This window comes from Cephus cinctus, unplaced genomic scaffold (genome assembly GCF_000341935.2).
Source record: "Cephus cinctus unplaced genomic scaffold, Ccin1 Ccin1_scaffold0682, whole genome shotgun sequence".
Lineage (NCBI taxonomy): Eukaryota > Metazoa > Arthropoda > Insecta > Hymenoptera > Cephidae > Cephus > Cephus cinctus.
The window spans coordinates 83,537-96,067 of NW_014333307.1; the positions used below are offsets into that span (position 1 = coordinate 83,537).

Consider the following 12,531-nt stretch of genomic DNA (forward strand, 5'->3'; position numbering starts at 1 on the left):
CGACTCGAACGTGTACCTACCCACTTTCTCCCTAACCCCCTTCTCTCTAATGAACGCAGCCACCTTGAACTGGGAAACGGATGAGCAGGCAGCCAGGCAGGCAGGCAGACGGAGTGAGGTGTGGCAGTAGCCACTAAAAGAGGGTTGTCCTCTCTGTGATGAAAGCACCCTTAACCTAACCCACCCTGGGATTCTCACACTGTGGGTGCCTGCTTTGGTTCCTTTTTCACGAGAGCCTTGTATGCGATAAGCCAGCCATTGACGCCTCACTGATCTTAAGCGATTATGCCTCTTCTTTTATCTTCGTTCGTTCTTCGAATTCTTTCTTGTCCTCCTTCTTCTTCACGGGTCACCCCTCATCCTCGTCTTTAACGGGATTCACGTCATTTTTTACTTTTACTCCATTCTTCGGTCATTTACGTTAATTTTCAGCGATCACCAATCTTTGACTACGTACCCGAAGTTTGCCGTCGGATGCAGTTTTTCAAGGGATGCTGGTTATTTGAGTCGAAGGATATTTTTTAATTTTGTTTTTCATTTTCTTCGTCAAATTATATTTTAAACACAAAATTTTCTTTCTCAAGATAAACAATTACGCTTCCTTTTTTTCACTGTTTTTATTACATAACTCAAAACTTCCAACGGGATGGTTTATGAAATTTTGAAATTGAGTATCTGGACTTGTATTATTGTTTAAAATATTTCTCTCTTTTTCTCTCTATCTCTCTCTCTCTCTCTGTTATTATTCGCTGAATTATTATTATTGTTATCATGATAAATTCTTATAAATTACACAGCTCAATTTCTTTCGGCTGGTCTCGCTCGTCGTCTCGTTAATGCTTTACCCGTATTTGAAGAAGCGCACGATGAGAATCATACTGGTGACGGTAGCGCAGATCATACAGGTTAGACCAACGAAAAGGAGAAAAATTCCAAGCACAAATCGCCATCTGTATCTTCCAAAATTATTCAGATACACAATCAAGTATAGCGCTACGGGTATCACGACGCCAAGGGTGGTCATGGAAAATGCACCAACAAGGCCTATGAAGATGTCTAGCTTAGGGATAGTGGCTGCCAGGATACCTGAAGAGATAATGAATCTTGTAGTAAAAGACTTTTTTTCAATTTTTCACCGATAACTCACAAGTGATTAAAGTCACGGAGATTCGAATAATTTGATCCCAGAGAAACGACGTCCCGGCACAATCACCCTCCTCGATACCAGGTAAAGCATAGTCTTCATGAAGAATAGATATAGGCATATAGCACTGCAAGCCGTAGGAAAAGTATATAGCGAGCGCTTGGAAAACAAGGGCTATCACAGTGGCACTGAAAAAAAAAATTAATCAAATCAAACTGCGATTTTTTATAAACCCCCCCCCCCCACAATAATAATTAAAAAATCACAGACACATCATTTTCAAGATGATTGCGTATGAAATTCGCCCGGGAATCGGGACCCCATTTTAAATATCCAATCGAGCCAATCAGCACGTGTATTATTATTACGACGGACATCCCCAAATTAAAGACTCCGCATGGTTTGTTATAATTTTCCGGATTTTTCATGCTATTCTCGATGGAGAGAATCTGTGAAAAAAAGATTTTTTTATATATAAAATATAACGATATACGAAAATTTTGTTTAATCGACAAAATAATCCTACCAATCCCGGCGAGCACATGCTGAAAAAAACCGTGCCCAAAAATTTTGGATATAAATTTAATTCCGAACGAACGATCTCGTATTCGTTGCCTATGCCGTCTTTGAGGGAATAGACGACACCGATAATGGCGGCAATGAGTAAAAATAGATTTCCGAGCATGGAAAAGGGCGCTAACGCCTTTAGATGTTTAATCATGTTCATCACCAAAAAAAACGGGATTAATATAAGGGCGTAATAGCCCTGCGATATCGTTTTGTTCGAATCCAGGCACTCCTGAACGACTCCGGCAATAAATACAACATATATAGAGCCAATGCCGATATAGCACATGAGCATGATAACGTCGACTACAAATCTGTCGTATATAAATAATTGTTAATAATAATTAATTTTTTTTGTTAATCGACGAAAATTATTGATTGCTCACATCGTCCATTCAGCAGCAGCTTTTACCCTCCTAGGACCCGACTTCATAGTGGATGTTACCAACTCGCTATATGATAACGCTGGTTTTTGTATTTTGACACATACTTTGTAATGGGCCTGTACCAACAAATGTAGTGATATCGTTATCAGTACTCCCATTATAATAGTACCAATTATTCCAACGAGTATTCCCACGCAGGCAAATGCATGCGGCATAGCAAACAGTCCCGTGCCGACGGCACTCTTTACCAGATTAGCCCAGGATCCAAAATCCCTAAAAATTATAAATGTTATAATCGAGTCTTAGTTCGCCATATAATTCTTATCAGCGATACAATACGATACTAATGTACGCCCGTCCACTTCACGATGTTCGTATGGATCGTAAGCCACGTCTTCAACGGTATCATTTTTATCATTTGGTTCTTTGTCGGTCATATCGAATTATCGAGGTTAGGTTAGGCGCAGACAAATAAATCTTGAGGCAACCAAAAAGAAAAAGAATCCAAAATTTATTTTCAAAGAAAGACTGTTACTGATACCATTTTACGAGTATTTAAAGAATTTCGCGAACAAAAAATCTCTGATCTACAGACCGTTGAAAAATTGCTGAAAAATTGCTTACTTTGCTTGAAGTTGTCGCTCTATTGAAAACGATAAATCGAAGTGTCGTAAAGCCATACGAGATCGCGTCAAAGTTCACGGCTTTGCGTTCACGGAAAATTTAAGTTCGAGAACAGACGAAGAAAGGTTCGCAGCATCCCGAAAAAAAGGATCAGAATAACACAAAGTGGCAACGAAGAAAAACAGATTTTTCAAATTCGTATATTCAATGCTTACTTTACACAGTAACAATCACTACCCAACATCCAGTTCGTGGACCATTTAAAATCCGAGCACTCGCGCACGCTTTCATCTCACATTCACAAACGATTAAAGATACCTGCCCGACCAAGATCTACACGATTAGCCAATATTAGCATAGATTTCTCGCACAACTAATTCCTCCTGCTAGTGATCCACCATATACCTATTGTGGAAACTCGCTCGGCTGGACCAACCGGGATGCTGACCGACTTAGCAAAACTGCTCCACAGGGTTTCACCAGGGATTTAACGCCTCGCGGCTTGCCAGAATTGGGATAAAAGGATTGCGACCATTTACCTCCTGGTTACAGAACTCGATCTGTTTCTTAAAAAAAAAGTACCAAGTCCCAAAATGCCTTATTTAATCTTACTGAGTTTACACTAGCTGGACCATAATCCATCTATCTAGTTTAATCACACTCACAATAAAAGATGCACGAATAATTTTTGATTATATTAAAATTTATTAATATTTAAAAAAAATTTTTTTTTTGTAAATTAGTAAAAATCGTTTTTTTTGCACTAGGCTAAAATGACATCTGGACGGTTAAAACTGGTCCAGATTAATCGTCGTCGGGTTAGGTTGGTATTTTTCAGGGAGCATATAGGGACGTCACGTGGCGCGAGACTGTGACTAAAATCCACGGAGCTCACGCAGTGTTTACACTTGAGATGATGCCTCCTAATGCTAATATGCTGCACCAATGGTAGCTTCAGTTCTTAATGCTCAATCGCAATCCAATGAAAAGTGTATGAATGGTAAGCGATTATCAAGTCGAACGGGCGCCCTCAATGTGTCCGTCGAGGCGTCCGTGGTAACCCTGCTGCGTCAACCGCCATCGAATCAAGCCAAATGGTACAAATCTTTTTTTTTCTACGTCTCTCCCTCGAATCGCGCGAATATAGTATAACATATATCTCTAAGGGTCGTAACCTAAGGCTCCCTTAATGAGCACGTGGCGAGCGGTTGAGCCAACTAAAAATATTAGACGCGGAGCGAGGATAAAATGTTTGTATCTTTGCAAAAATTACACTAAAAGAATGTTGGGTTAATTAGAAAATTTTCAAAAATGGATCGTTACTTCTCAAATCTATAATATTCTTGTGTATTTTACATCATTGAGATATAATATCGTGAATACAGGTAATACCATATACTGTGTGAATTTTTATGAATAAATTTGTTTAATTGATCACTCTGCTAATTAACGAGTAATTTCTTAAATATATTTTACTACTGTATACATTACCTGTCTGCAATTTAATGCTTTATGTGTATAGTAATGCTAAAGATATAATATTGATTTTACTCATTTATTTTTGGAAAAAGCTATCTTTTTTATTTTTTTAACGATTTAAAAATAATTGCACTTCTGACTAAAAAAATGTCGCACCCTCTTCAAGATTAGTCAAGAGAAGCTATCGAAAGTCCTCACTCCAGGAATCCTAACTGTTTGCCAACATAACGTTTGGTTCGTCGAATTCTCAAGGGCCATCGTCACCAACCGGAAATCATTTACCGACTGAAACACATCTCAAGTGGTGAAAGTTGCGCAACCGTATCGAGCATCCAGCAGACATAAGAATCGCGTATCTTCTCTTTGTCGGCGTGCCAAAAAACTGAAGAACATTAATATATAAAGACTCTGCACTGTTTCAGGACTCGATCGGTACGGCATATCGTATTCGTATCCTGGAATAATTTAATGACGTAGTACCAATAACCCACCCAGTCACCGCAGACTCGAGCTATGGTTAAATTCCTCGACAATTAAACGCGACGTTAAAACAGACGATCGACACGAAAAACTATCACGCGATATTGCCAACCCTAAACAAATTTTACATAATTTCGAAAACAACGTGACGCCAGTTTTTTTTCAATTTTCCATCAGATAAAAATATACTGTGATACCAGAGTTCATCGTGATAGTGATGAAAAGTGAAAAAAATGCATAGATCCGTAGATTTTGAAAAAGTTGACAAAGGGGAGTGAAGGGCGAAATAATAATATTAAAAAAAAAATTTTTAATCTTGACAAAATTCACCAATCGTCCGAACGTCACGTAATTACAAATGAATAAAATAAAGTTTTGTTTTGACATAAATGAAAATCATACCCCGAGCGTCGGACGTTCCATGTGACTGTGGCGTCCAGTCTACAGGGAAGAATCGAATGCGAAACGCTAGGTTAGGTTACTGCGGACAAAGTGTAAAACGATAGAGAGCCAAAGAGAAGGGGAAAGAGAGCGAGAGAGAGAGAGAGAGAGAGAGAGAGAGAGAGAGACAGAGGTAAAAGAGGGATGGTTACATTCCACGTTGTTGCGGTGGCGCACACGAGCTCGCAAAGCTTTTGAGCGTGACGCCCGTCGCGCAAAACCACAAGAGTGTGAAAATGTTTTGCAATCCGGAAATCAGGCATACGTAACGCGTCGGCGTTTACCGTCGACTGTTACTCGGGCGCAGAGAGAAACGCGACACGGAGGGGCGCGTATTAAAAATCTGTCATACATGACGAAAGAACGGCGAATGATTCCGTGCGCATGCGCAAACGTCCTAACGACAAAGCCAACAACGCGGATCAAACAGACAAAAATGCGCCTAGGACAACGCGAGGTAAAAGCATTGAGTAGATAAATCCAAAAAAAAAAATTAATATCAAAATCATCCCCTAAATACCCATGCGGGAAGAACGTCGCTAAAGCCTTGGTTCAGCTCTAAAGATTTATATACTTGTTAAATAATATTTTTTTTTATATTCTTAACAACCCCCTTTCGTGCATACATCTTCGCTACGGATCTTGCGCCAGTGTTAGTGCACGGTCGAGGGTGAAGTACAAGCCGGGGGTAAAGAATTTGAAGGAGCCGACAGGATCAAAGGGTCGCGAGGATGGCCGTCAAAGCGACGCACGCTTCATCCCCCTGTAGACTTTCGCTCGGCTCGTCACCACCGCGTAGTCCTCAAACGCGAAACGAGTCTCAGCCACCCCCTGTGCCTGACCCCCCTCGAACCACGGGTTAATAATATATCTACATGGCCGCAGACACTCACTACTTCGCAAAGTACGTACGAGCGACTCAAACCCCAGTTCTAATTTGAGCCCTTGGCTTGTCTTGCACCCTTAGCAGACCCGTTAGAGTCGACCATCTGCGAATTACCGAACGATCTCTTATTTTCGTCGTACCTTGTACGATATCAATATATTGGCCACCCTGTATATTTTCTTCGTTATATGCATTTTTATCCCTTCTAGAAACCTAGGTACACACAGGAGTTCCCAAAGAGTACATAATTCTCTATGTACTTATATATATATATATATATATATATATATATATATATATATATAAGTACATAGAGAATTATGTACTCTTTGGGAACTCCTGTGTGTACCTAGGTTTCTAGAAGGGATAAAAATGCATATAACGAAGAAAATATACAGGGTGGCCAATATATTGATATCGGTATGTATAGCAGAGTCAGGGTCGATTGGTACCCAGCGTTGGGTGGCCACGTCGATACGATCGACAAGTGGAGCGGAAGATGGCAACAGAAAACGCAGGAGCGTACCGTGCACTATGGCCAGTGCCTATATGGGGTGTCTTGGGGAAATAGGGACCCCTGTAGGCACATCATCCCCAGGAGTAAAGCATAGACGAGTATGTACCCGGCGGTACCCACTGCAAGATCAGCATGGTGTTACAGAGGATCGTACACTCGGTTGAATATTATGTTTATACATATATATATATATATATATAGTAGTACACGCAGACCGTATCCCTCTGCATAGTCAAGGGGCCCTATAATTTGAAATCTTCTCAGGAAGCCACGGGGCCTCACGGACCCCTTGCCGCAGTGTACCTCCCTCCTTATTCTCGATACACAATGGCCCAAACTCACGAGAAATTCACCCTGCAATCAGCCCCGAAGTCAAGCGTTCTCAGGAGGCGACAATGACCGGGGGGCGTTAACGTTTCATTCTGGGGCCCTATGGGCCCCCTTACAATACCATTATTTACCGTGGGTTAAATACTGGACAATAATCAATTGCGGACACGCGAATTGATTTATATATTTTTCGAAATTATCTTCTATTTTTCATCCCTTCTTCTTTTCACTATCGTACAAAATATATTAATTTTTTTAAATTACATCTCCTATTTACTTTTAAAGGTTCGGAAATGCTTTTTCATACTTCAAGCGAATTTATTTCATCGCGGAATACTTGCGAACGGGAATACAAACGTGCACCGACCTCATTATCGCGCCTGGACACGGAGAGGGTACTATTGCATGGGAAGGGTGGGTGGTGGTGGGGGGGACCTTGTATTCTATGGGGTTGAAATGGGCAGCCTCTATTATGCGCTCCTCCTATCGCGACGTGTATCTCTGCTCTGCTGTGCGGACTACGGCCAGATAACGTGCACGCACAATAATATTGTAATATTAGTTAACGTTACGCCACTATGGGATATCGAGTTTCGCCAACGTTCACGGGCTAGTTGTTGGAGAGATAAAAATACGTGTTATGATAATCCTGACTCATAAACTGTATATAGTACCATATTGTATTCGAAAGAAATAATATATTTTCTGTATGAAGAATTATATTATATTTCAAATATTCTTTGATGTATGGTAAATAATCATAAACCAATATGTATTGCGTAACTGTGCAAATGTTTCTAAAATTATATAGATACACGCTCGATAATCGGCAAACAGTCGCGCGGATTGGAGCCAAGTATAAATTGTTTTTTTAAGTGGGAGCACAGTGTATCTTTCTCTGCTGCTCACGTCCAGTCTACAGAAAAAGTATTTCTGGCTGAGATTTATCCTCGACTGCGTTAATGCGGCTACAATAAGTACTTACGTGCTTTGGCTTAGTGTATGTAAAAGAGATAGATAGATAGATAGATAGATAGATAGAGAGAGAGAGAGAGAGAGAGAGAGAGAGAGAGAGAGAGAGAGAGAGAGAGAATGACGCGTGCAATAAAGTCCCTAGCTAATATCCATTCGCACGAGATCGGATAGACTCTCTTTTAAAGTCCTTTAAAAAGCAATATATCCGAGACTCGTTCAAATAATCTCCTTCGTCGCGTCCTGACGGGACACGTGACCGCCCTTATCGCACGATCTTAAGTACTACGTTTGAGCACGTGTCCCCAAAAATCAGGGATGATCTCATTGACTTTTGCAAATGACTCTGTATGCGAACTGTTATTGGGTATTATACGAATACAACGAAAGGGGGTTGAGGGGTGGTTTCAGAAGTAGATAACGAAAAGGCATATATTGGTGAAAATAAAAAAAAGTCAAATATCACAAAACTTAAATTTGAGTCCATACTTGAAAAATATATTGGGATATTTTGTTGGTTAAAAAAATCGACGTGGTTTGTAGCTTTCATTACACGATAGAACATTTTCAAAATTCTCATGGGACAGTAGGGGTTGTTTCGACCGTATGAAACGTCGACATGCGGGATCGGAGAGGTGACGGGAGGGGGTTGATAGGTATAGGGTTGTCAAAGTAGCGACATGGTGACATCTCTATTATCACATATGTGCCCTGGAAGACAGAAGCACACCCTATGTATGTAGGTGCGCGTGCCACCGAGATAACGGATCTTTCGATGATAATCCATCCCCGACGCCATGCTGGAGCACATATGGTGCATCCCTATGTCTGTTAAATAGATCCGTACGCGTATGACTCTAGAGTTAGGAAACTGGTTGTAAAAATGATGAAACTAAGGTAAATAAATATTTTTTCGATTTTCATGTAAAAATAAAAATTTAATAAGAAGTATAATATAGAAATTGAAAATTTGAAAATTTTTACTACAACTTCGCACTGAAAATTCAACATCCTGGTAAATGGGGTTTACGCTGAAGTACCAAAACCATTCAGTACGGTCAATGGATCCCTCTCGAGGGTTTCACACAGATTGAGACTTCCGGTCAGCCGTCGTATAATTTCGTTACTTTTCGTAAATTGGATTAGGGCCGTTCGTTATAAATGTATTAGGTTATATTAGAAGTCTAAGGCAGTTACGATAAACCCAGTATGAATGGCTATTCTATAGGGTCGGTCAAGTTTCAATGGACAGTGCCAAGAATGGGAGCTGGTGTGAAAATATATTTTTCTCAATTTTCATAAAAAATTGTCAAATCTCAAAAAATATGTTTTTCCCGCCAAATAATTATTATCCGAATCGTCATATTCTTTAAAATAAATATTCGTCTCGTTACCATCGATCGGATCTAAAATGTTCACGCATTCCCATAGACTCCGTAGGAATGCACGTTGTTACATCATGGAACAATAACCACGTTGACAATGTCTCAGCACGCCGATCGATTCCGCGTAGAAAAAGAAAAAGAAAAAAATCAAACTTGTTACTGTACGCGACGGCTAAGCCAACCAGCAGACCTAAGTCGCATGAAGTTGTATACGAGTGAACAAATTTTTGACCTCATTGTCAGGCCGCCCTGGGACGTCGATAGATCCAAGATACGTCTCGAGGGGGTCTCTTAATTATGAAGCTTATGAATAATAATTGTCGTGTAGTTGTACCAACATTGTGACTCCGTGTTTTCACGTAACGCCCTGGACTCTGTTGCGCGCCACAGGTACCCTTTTCTTCGTGTTTGCCCGCCGCTCGTGGGACCGTGTACCTTATTAACCACGATCGATTCTACGATTAGAATTTATTTATCGTGATCGCGATTAATCCGTGGGAAGAATTTTGGCGGTAAGAAAAAAGCGCGTGAAAAAAAAATGTAAAAATAATTAAATTTACATTGAACTTTAGTTGGAATTAATTTTTAATCGAGATTTTTTATTTTATAGGGACATTTTTTTGATTCTTTAAAACGAGCGAACAATCGATCCGATTCAGTGTCGACTGATTCGTATTTGTCCAATGGGTCAATAGGGTTCTCGTTTTACAAAGTCAGGACCATTGAAGAGAAGGTATTCGGTATTTAACGTGATTTCGTATAGCAGTCGCAAACGATAAAAGCCGAGACTTTTCGGTTTGCTGGAAATTTCGTCTAAGGCGCCACTGTCGTTCGTACAGGGAGACGACAAAGAAAGAAGTAAACAAAGTGGACGAAAACGCTGTGAAGAATGAGAGAGAGGGGAGACAGATGTAAAAAAAAAAGAATTGAAAGTGCAAGGAACAAGAATCATCGGGTAGCAGTGGGCAAAGTGAAACCCGATAGCCAAAATATTGAATTTCCGAGATCGGCAGGAGATAGAGACTCGACGAGTTCCCGTAGGCAAAGAATTCGCCCCAGTGTTCGATTCGTGTAAGTAGAGAGAGAGAAGAGAGCATGTGGATAGGGAGTTGGAGTGAGGGGTTGAGAAAATGGGAGGAAAGAAAGAAGAAGGAAATAGTAGTGAAAGTAAGTCAACGAGTGAGACAAAGAAAAAGCAAAAGACTCCCTACTGACGTTTCTCGACATTTTTTCTCCTCTCCTACTCTCTTTCCTTCTTGCTCTCATAGTCGGCCCAATTTACAGCAGGGGTTCCCCGTATGGTGTCCACCCCAAATTACAAGGATCCCGTGGCGTCGCGATCGATTTGTCCTTTTTCTTCCTTATACGTTCCTTAACTCTGCCCCGCGGGCAATCGACTAACGAAGAAACCGATTTCGAATCAATTTTTTTTCCTCTCATTTATCGCGCGTTCTCTTAAAACTCAACGTGTGAGAATTTTGACAATTTACCACGTGGTAACAAAAAAAATTTTTTTTAATAAAACTTATAATCTCTTACCTTTTCACGGAATTAAGTATATAGTATATACAATACATATACAATGAATACATATATATTTCTCCTTATATCTACGGGGATATCTAGGCGGATCATGGCAGAAGAGCCGGAATCGAAAATGAAAATTATCCGTTTTTGCTGGGAAGGGGGGAGGGGGGAGGGATGACACGCAGCCACTTCACGGTCCAGCACACTATGCATTGTCAGACGCGCAGGAAAACGCTGAACGCAAGGATAGAGAAGCGAGAGAGAGAGAGAGAGAGAGAGAGAGAGAGAGAGAGAGAATATAGAAGCCAGCCTGGAAAGCAAGGAGGTTGACTTGTTATATGAGAGGTTTAATTTTCCAGGCTGAGCTAAGATCCGCTGCCTGGATAAGTATTGCTGATGGCGAATGTAACACCCTCAGCTTAAAATACATACGAGACGAACAGTAAACGAAAAATCCAAAAAGTATGTCTCCGCGATAAACAAAGAAAAAAAATTTTCGAGTCGTCTATGCACGTAAAAAGAAAAGAAAAAGAAAAAGAAAATTACTCCCATCAAACGACTACCTGAATCTTCATAATTCAATTTCTCAGCCAGAACGACTTAAGGTTGACAATAAATTCTCAACCGGCTGTACAATTTAATTTTATGCAAGGCTAGGCACGCCTCTTAGCACGAGATATCCTTATAACATTTAACTAGATTGTTATGATTGTCCTCATGGCATCCAACGTCATCAAGTAAATTTCGTGTAAATCCTCTCCTTCGTTAAATTCATCCACGTTACCGCCGCGGCGTAATTCGGTAACTCTGAACAAAAAAAAAGAAATTGCCAATTTTTCCCCAATACTCTAAATCTTGATTATTTCAACTGAAAATATATACCTATATATACCAATTCAATAATATATAACTACTATCTTCTTCCTGGTCTACCCCTCCATTTGCCGCGTACTTCCTGTCTGCCTGTTTACCAAAATTAAAAGATATCAAGAAAACAAAAATAAATGAAAAGCCAGTGTCACGTGAATACAAGTAAAAAGAGAGGCGAAAACAGTCAAGGGAAAAAGGCAAGACGAGCACAACCTATGATATTCATATTCTTGGCAGAGACTTGCCAACAGGGAGCCCGTAGAGTACAGAAACTCCGGGTGTAGTCTTTGCCGTGTAGTATGAGGGTCGAAGTCGGCGGAGAATCTTCCATGGGTTTGCGAGAGGCCGCGATATAGGAAACCCGTAGGAGAAACTCGAACGGAGGTTCTAGAAGGTTGGAGAAGGTTGGCAGAGCGCGCGGCGTCGAAGGCACTGGTGCAGACCAGTGGCCCGATGGAGCAAGCCGTGGTATTCTAACCCTATAGCCGAGGGTAGCGAGGCTCGGTTGAAGGCTCGTCGTGGAGAGGAGTCGGCGGTGCACACACCGGCAAAGAATAGGAACACTGTAGAATCCACCTCGAGATATTTCTTATCCCAGCGCACGTAACCCTCTAACAAGCTAGCAAAGTTTACCAATAAATTGTATGACGGCAAGCGTCGGCGAGGAGTGGCCACCGGAATATCATACCATCGGCTGCCATTTGGAAATGGTCAATATATACATTGTATATATGCGTATATACATATATATTGTATATTAAATATTAAAATTAAATGGAGTAAGTATATAAAATTTTCCTGTAATCTTTAACCAGTCAAATAGGATTGTATAGCTTTGTATATAATGTATGCATACCTGTAGTGTTGACGAATTGAAATTCAATTGTACGTATTCTAAGATCTGTTTTACCGACCGGGGTTTT

The 12,531-nt window shown here is 40.5% G+C and overlaps 1 protein-coding gene across 1 annotated transcript; it reads right to left on the reverse strand.

Annotated features, from left to right (window-relative positions):
• Positions 1-681: 681 nt before the first annotated feature.
• On the reverse strand, positions 682-2,738 carry LOC112494629 (proton-coupled amino acid transporter-like protein CG1139). The gene is made up of 7 exons (XM_025086953.1): positions 2,722-2,738; positions 2,437-2,574; positions 2,098-2,370; positions 1,671-2,025; positions 1,415-1,593; positions 1,148-1,332; positions 682-1,086 (listed from the first exon to the last, which is right to left on the reverse strand). Exons 2-7 carry the CDS (start codon positions 2,532-2,534, stop codon positions 842-844), a joined length of 1,335 nt encoding a protein of 444 aa, XP_024942721.1. The 5' UTR covers positions 2,535-2,574; positions 2,722-2,738; the 3' UTR covers positions 682-841.
• Positions 2,739-12,531: the final 9,793 nt, after the last annotated feature.